The sequence below is a fragment of the Capsicum annuum genome, chromosome 7, assembly GCF_002878395.1.
Source record: "Capsicum annuum cultivar UCD-10X-F1 chromosome 7, UCD10Xv1.1, whole genome shotgun sequence".
In the NCBI taxonomy this organism is placed as follows: Eukaryota; Viridiplantae; Streptophyta; class Magnoliopsida; order Solanales; family Solanaceae; genus Capsicum; species Capsicum annuum.
The window spans coordinates 75,767,784-75,773,951 of record NC_061117.1 but is presented as its reverse complement, the minus strand read 5'-3'; the positions used below and the strand labels follow the sequence as shown (position 1 = coordinate 75,773,951).

Sequence of the window (6,168 nt, the reverse complement as noted above, 5' to 3'; positions counted from 1 at the left end):
GATTGGAAAAGTTCTCCATGACACCACCACACTATATATATCTATGTACTGCGATTCTTATTAAAGGACTGAAGTAGTCCTCCATAATACTATGTCAACTCTATTATGAACTGAAGCAAATCTCAATAATGTCAAGACATTATATAGATGTACTATGATGGTATCATTGAACTCTCTCTAAGGGATTGAAGCAAACATCAATGATACCATGACAATATATCTATAATGTAATGGATACATTACGAACTAAAGCAAACTCCAATAATACCATTTCAATATATAAATATGTTGTGATGGTATCATTGAGGTCTCTCTGAAGGATTAAAGCGGACGTCAGTGATACCATGACAGTATATCTATAATGTGATGGGTACATTACGAGCTGAAGCAAATTCTCATGATACTATCTCAGCATATAAATACATTGTAATGGTATCATGGAGGCTGCATTGAATGATTGAGGCAAACATTTATGATATCATGATAATATATATATATTGTGGTGATATCATGGAGGTTTCACTGAAGGGGTGAAACAAATATCAATGATATATTGTGATAATATCATGAAGGTCAGGGATAGAAGCCACAATGAGGTGTAATTTGAATTTTAAAAAGGTTTTTCTAATGGGTTAAGTAGAAAAAGGTAAATTTATTTTGGGTTAATACTCTTTCCGTTTTAATTTGTTTGTCTGGTTTTGATTTGTCACATAATTTAAGAAAGAAAAAACTTTTGAATCTTATTTTTTAAATTAAAGATACGTAAAATGTATCAAAGTGTCTTTAATTTTGTGGTTTTAAACATGTCTCATATGAAATGTTTGAATTAAAGAGTTGCCAAAAAGATAGAAATATTTTTTTAAATGATTTAAAAAAAAAATGTAAGATGAATAAATTAAAATGGAGGGGGTTATATATATCTTGCTTGCCTGTTGTTTGTCAAAATTGAGATATTGAGAAGATACATTTTTTAAGAAGTAAGGTAAATTTTTATATGTTTCTTTATAAAAAAAAGGGTAATATTTTATATATGAATGACCCTCAACAAGGATGTACTAGAGCATTGAGAAAATTACAAATGGTTGTTGGTTATAACAGATTAATGTTTATTTCGATAGCACTTTATGAAGCACACCTAATCCAGGATAACTTAATCAGAAGATCTTTTCATTTCACTTAGTTAATAGATGCTACATGTGCAACTACTCGATATCTTCTAGACTTCTACTACACTGCTCAGTAACAACAGATTTATGGAACATGTTTTCATCTTTCATCTTTCATTTCCCCCCAAAAAAACCCATTTCTCTCAGTTTTTCCCAAAAATCCTACAATAATTTAACAAGATTGCTCGAATTGCGCAGATCCATTTTCTTCAGACCTTGTCGAGATTGCTCGAATTCTTAGATTTTCGAGATTACAGAAGCCTAAATATCTACTGATTTCTACTCAAAACCAAATTTCTGCTGATTTCCCCAAATTTCTGTGAACTCTAATTTTGATTTCCCCAAATTTCTACTGATTTTGATTTCTTCTTTGAAATTTCTACTGATTTCATCTTGTAAGTGAAATCTAAGTTTGATTGTTTTATCTTGTGTGTGGATCTTGAGCTTAATTTTTGACTAATTTTGAAGTGAATTGCAGAAACAAGGACTATTTTTCATCATGTCAAGTATAATCTGCCTATCTCAGGTAAAAAATCTACCTATTTTATGGATGTGTTCTAATTTTATTTTGACTGAATCTAATAAGTGAATTCCTTAGCAGCTGTGTGCTAAAACAGTTATAGAAGGAAAACTTTGTGATTTGTTTCTAGTTTCTAGCAGAACATCCAATTTCCCTGGTTATCCATTTCTATTTTTTCTTTTTCCTCCAATCATTATTATTATAATTAATTTGGGTAACAAGATGATATAAGGCTTGAGTATATGGATCAAGAAATTAATATATACCTGGTTCTTTTTTTCATGTATGATAGTTGTGTTGTGAATGTCCATTGTTTTAACAGTTATGATTCATGAACTCTTTTTTCGTAATTAATTTTTAAAAAGTCAAAGTGCAGTTGAAAATTTTTTTGTTTTTAATATGTGTTATTCAATCATTCTTATGAAATCTGCTCCTTGAATGATATTAACGCTGCTCGATATCTACCCTTGATTAGGATCGCTCGATACCAGTTCTACAAAATTAAATGCAAAAGGTGCTATACTATATTTCAAAGGTTAGAACTTTCACATGTTCCATGTGAAGTGTGAATTATGGTGTTCTTTACGATTTTGGTCATGTTCTTTGCGATATTGTCATTGTCTAGTTGGCGCGGGCAAGGGCGGGAAAGCTGGCACTGGTGGTAAAAGTCAAAAACCAAAAGCCCCTGAGCCACTGGAGCTGAGAGGTGAGCAAGGTTTTCTTCCACTCCTGATTCTCTTTTACATCTTGAACATGAAAATGTAATTTTCTTCTTGGATACTCGCTAATGGAAAATTTTGGTGCCAATTGTTATTTCGTTTATGGCTTTCTTCCTTTTTCCACTTTTTTGAGTTATAGACACATTTTTATTGCTCTTGCTCCTTTGCCTTCCGAATTTTAAAACACTTCTCTATCTAATACCAAATTGAGCCGTCTTTTTCTTTTCTGTTTTAGCCTATTCCCTTAATATCAATCTCTGTTCTTAAGTGAATATCACAGCATGTTATATGATGCGGGAAAGTTTCTGTCATCTTGTTCAGAAAGGAGGCGTAGTTATTCGTGTTGTTTAAAGTGGCTGTCTAGTAGCTATTATTTACTCCCTCATTTCATTTTATATGGCCCTATACTAATAGTAGTAAGTATTTACATAGTCGATCCCAATTTGTTCAGAACAAAGGTGTAGTTATTCTTGTTTTTTAAAGCGGCGGTCTAGAAACTATCATGTACTCCCTCAAGTTTCACTTTACTTGACCCAGTACTATAGTAGTTGTTTCAATTTATTTGTCCATTTTCACACATCAATAGAGTTTTATCACTAACTAATTTTATTAGTAGTCAAATTTAATAATATGAAATGTGCTGAGTACATTATGCTTTTCATTTCTCCTGAGTTTAATGGCAATTTTCATCTTATTTATACATCAATGTTTGATAAGTTCAAAAACTAACAGAAGGGAAGAATGCCCAATTCACACCCCGGAAAAATGGATGTTGTTTGATCTTATTTGCTCCTTCGCAGGATTCTAACCTACTTTTGGGATCTCTGTGTAGCAATCTATACATTAACTGCTTGGAGTCTCTTAGGAGAGTATGTCCGATTAGAAAATATCTAAAAGGCATAACATATATCCAAACCTAATTCATTTGTCTTTAAATGAATAATTCAGTACTTTCCTATGCTGCAGGCATATGTTCAACAACTGGAGAATAGCTGGCTGAATTTATCATAGTTGGAACAATACCTTCAGCGAGCGCGTCAACAGGTATTGGCTTCTTTCTTTCACGTGCTTTCGAGAGGACCACCTGAGGAGGTTCCACAATCTTGTCTTATTTTGGGTTCTTGTCCAACTGAAGGGAAAGTACATTTCAAACATGGGAGATCAATCAAACAGAGTGGACGCCAGTGGTATGCCCTTTTCTACTCATTGAACTTGTGTGCCTAACTTTTTTTTTCATTTCAACAAATAAGAATCTTGCTGGGCTTCTTCTAGATCTGTTGAGGAAGTATCACATCTTGACACTAAATTGAGCTAGGATTGGGTTATTATTTCATGTTAGTGTAACAGCTAAAGTTTGCCAATACTCTTTATTGTATATAATATCATTAAGATCATCTAGATGTGCTTCTTGTAGGTGACAGTGACAGGATTTGGGTAGTTCTAACCTCTAGGAAACTTGGATGGAATTCGAATAGTTGGTTTCACTAGAAAGAAAAGTGTCCACCATATTTCTGCCAAACAGATACTCATACATGATGGCTCTCTCTATCTTAAAGTAGTCCAGTATGCACTTTTCAGCTTTTCCTGGAACAGTTTCTCTCATATGTTGTTTGTGTTACGTGGTCTGTGATTAGGAAGCAAGTATGACTGAAATAATGTGTTTGTCCTACTTGAAGAGGATAGTAGAGCTTCAGTTTTCTTGATTTTACCTCATTAACTGAGCCCAGTGAATGAGATAACTTGGGAAATCCATCTGCATTCAATACGTTTTGGATGGCATTACGTTTGAAATTGAGGAACAAAGTTAACTGCAGCTTCCAGTAGGTCCTCAAGGTGCATGAACTTGGTGGATGTTCATAATTCTCACCTAAGTTGCTCCGGCTCTCCAAAAATATTGGCACATCAGTGTCGGATCCTTCAAACGTACATTATTTTTTGAGGATCCGACACGCACCCTTTGACATTTTTGAAGAGTCCGAGCAACATAGATTCTCACACTTGTGATGGTTCTTATGATAAAGATAATGAATGAGTCAGTTGCTGCTTTATGCATTCAGTTTAATATAGCACTTTTTTGTATTAGGCTGGCTTATTTTAATAAGATAATGTTCAACCACTTATCTAGTTTCTGGTTGCACTCAAAAAGTTGTTTCCTCGTGCTAAGATAACCTTTCAGATTCTATCGTTTTGCAGGGACCTTAGCATTTGATGCAGAATATAGTCGATGGTTAGAAGAACAGAATAAGCACATCAATGAGTTGAGGAACGCTGTCAATTCTCATGCAAGTGACCCTGAACTGCTAAGTAGTGTGAATAATGTCACTGCATATTTCGATGAGGTCTTTAAGGTGAAAGGAAATGCAGCCAAGGCGGACTTTTCCATGTCTAGTCAGGAATGTGGAAAACCCCTGCCGAGCGGTGTTTTATGTGGAATGGTGGCTTCCGCCCCTCGGAATTTCTTAAGGTAACCTCTTCTTGCTCTCATATGCATGTAATTCTGCTTCTGTTCTTCCACATTTCCTATATAGTCTTCTCTGTATAGGATTATAAGACGTTTCCTTACTTTTTTGATCATGTATGACAAGGTCCTGATTACAGATTCCTTCTCTGTTGCTTATAAGAAATGATGTGATCCCTATATATGGGATTAAGCATTTACCTATATTTATCAGTTATTCTTCTCTGCTTTTTGAGGTACTTTGAGTTGGACAGTGTTAGCAATATCAGTTTGTGTACTTTGATTTATATGCCTCTCAGGTGTATTCACTATCAGCCAAATGTATTTGGTTGTAGATTTCAAGTACAGGGCCTTTTAGTTATTTCAACTCTAATTACTGTTGTAATGTTACAAATTCAGTTCTAAATTTTGTACTACTATAATATGTTCTTTTTATCTTTGTTTTTTTATCATTGATAATGCAGATGTCCTTTATAATAAGGACGGAAAGTTTATCTGATTGATTTTTATACTTTGCATTTTTATGTAGCCAAGTGATGCGGCTAGTGGGCCCATTTCGTCCATGGATGCAAGGAGATCACGTGATGATAGTGATCCTAATGACAGTCGTTGATTTTGTTGTAAATTATCTTAGATATTCAATTATGATGATGTAATTGTGTGGTTGGAGTGAATCTTAGAATATTGAAGCTTTTGTGTTTAGATTTGATTTTGGAGTTTGAAGATACTAGTTAATATTGAAAATTGGAGTTTGGAGATGGTAATGTTGAAAATTAAATTTTGAAGTTTAATGTTCAATGTGTTTTTGATATGTTTGTCAATTATAATGTATAATTAGTCAGGTTGTGTTAATGATATATGAATTGAACAAATATTAGATTGTAGGTTATGCCTAAAGGAACAATTAAATTTGAGCTAAAATTAGAATCTATAATTAGTTATTGAAAATTGATGGGTCCTATTAATTTAAAAAAAAAACAATTGGGGAGGTTTTAACCCTCATAAATTTTAAATAACAAATTATTACAAAAAGAATTAAATTTAGAATAATGGGGGTCAATAACCGCCGCAAATTAATCACAGGGTCATAATTGCTGCAAAATAATCCCCGCAAATTAATTATGGGGGTCGAAAAAAACTGTCGCAACTCGTTTGTGACGGCTCGTATTTTGGAGGTTTTGGGAATCCCTGCAATTACATTTTGCGGGGATTTTAAACCCCCACAAATCATAAAATTAACCCTACAATTTGAACTTTTTTTGTAGTGTGTTCATGATGCCATCAATAATATTACTTAAAAAAGAA

General features: G+C 33.5%; 1 protein-coding gene across 6 annotated transcripts; it reads left to right on the top strand.

The window, feature by feature from the left end:
- Nucleotides 1–1,116: 1,116 nt before the first annotated feature.
- LOC107877884 (TGACG-sequence-specific DNA-binding protein TGA-2.1) lies at nt 1,117–5,672 on the top strand. Of its 6 annotated transcripts, none has more exons than XR_007042787.1 (8): nt 1,117–1,561; nt 1,645–1,692; nt 2,162–2,221; nt 2,312–2,401; nt 3,372–3,449; nt 3,541–3,592; nt 4,599–4,869; nt 5,393–5,672. XR_007042787.1 is itself a non-coding variant. In XM_016724673.2 (6 exons), exons 4-6 carry the CDS (start codon nt 3,559–3,561, stop codon nt 5,517–5,519), a joined length of 432 nt encoding a protein of 143 aa, XP_016580159.2. In that variant the 5' UTR covers nt 1,122–1,561; nt 1,645–1,692; nt 3,372–3,449; nt 3,541–3,558; the 3' UTR covers nt 5,520–5,672. The 6 variants fall into 6 exon arrangements, 2 of the variants coding, with proteins under 2 accessions (XP_016580159.2, XP_047249543.1); XR_007042786.1 differs by having other exon boundaries at nt 1,118–1,561; nt 2,312–2,392; nt 4,582–4,869; XR_001676602.2 differs by having other exon boundaries at nt 1,121–1,561; nt 1,635–1,692; nt 2,312–2,392.
- Nucleotides 5,673–6,168: the final 496 nt, after the last annotated feature.

Bases quoted from the DNA above. Each gene is read 5' to 3' on its own strand.
- LOC107877884 (XM_016724673.2), top strand. From the start codon at position 3,559: ATGGGAGATCAATCAAACAGAGTGGACGCCAGTG. The intron at 3,593-4,598 runs GTATGCCCTTTT...ATCGTTTTGCAG, and splicing joins AAACAGAGTGGACGCCAGTG to GGACCTTAGCATTTGATGCA. The intron at 4,870-5,392 runs GTAACCTCTTCT...ATTTTTATGTAG, and splicing joins GCCCCTCGGAATTTCTTAAG to CCAAGTGATGCGGCTAGTGG.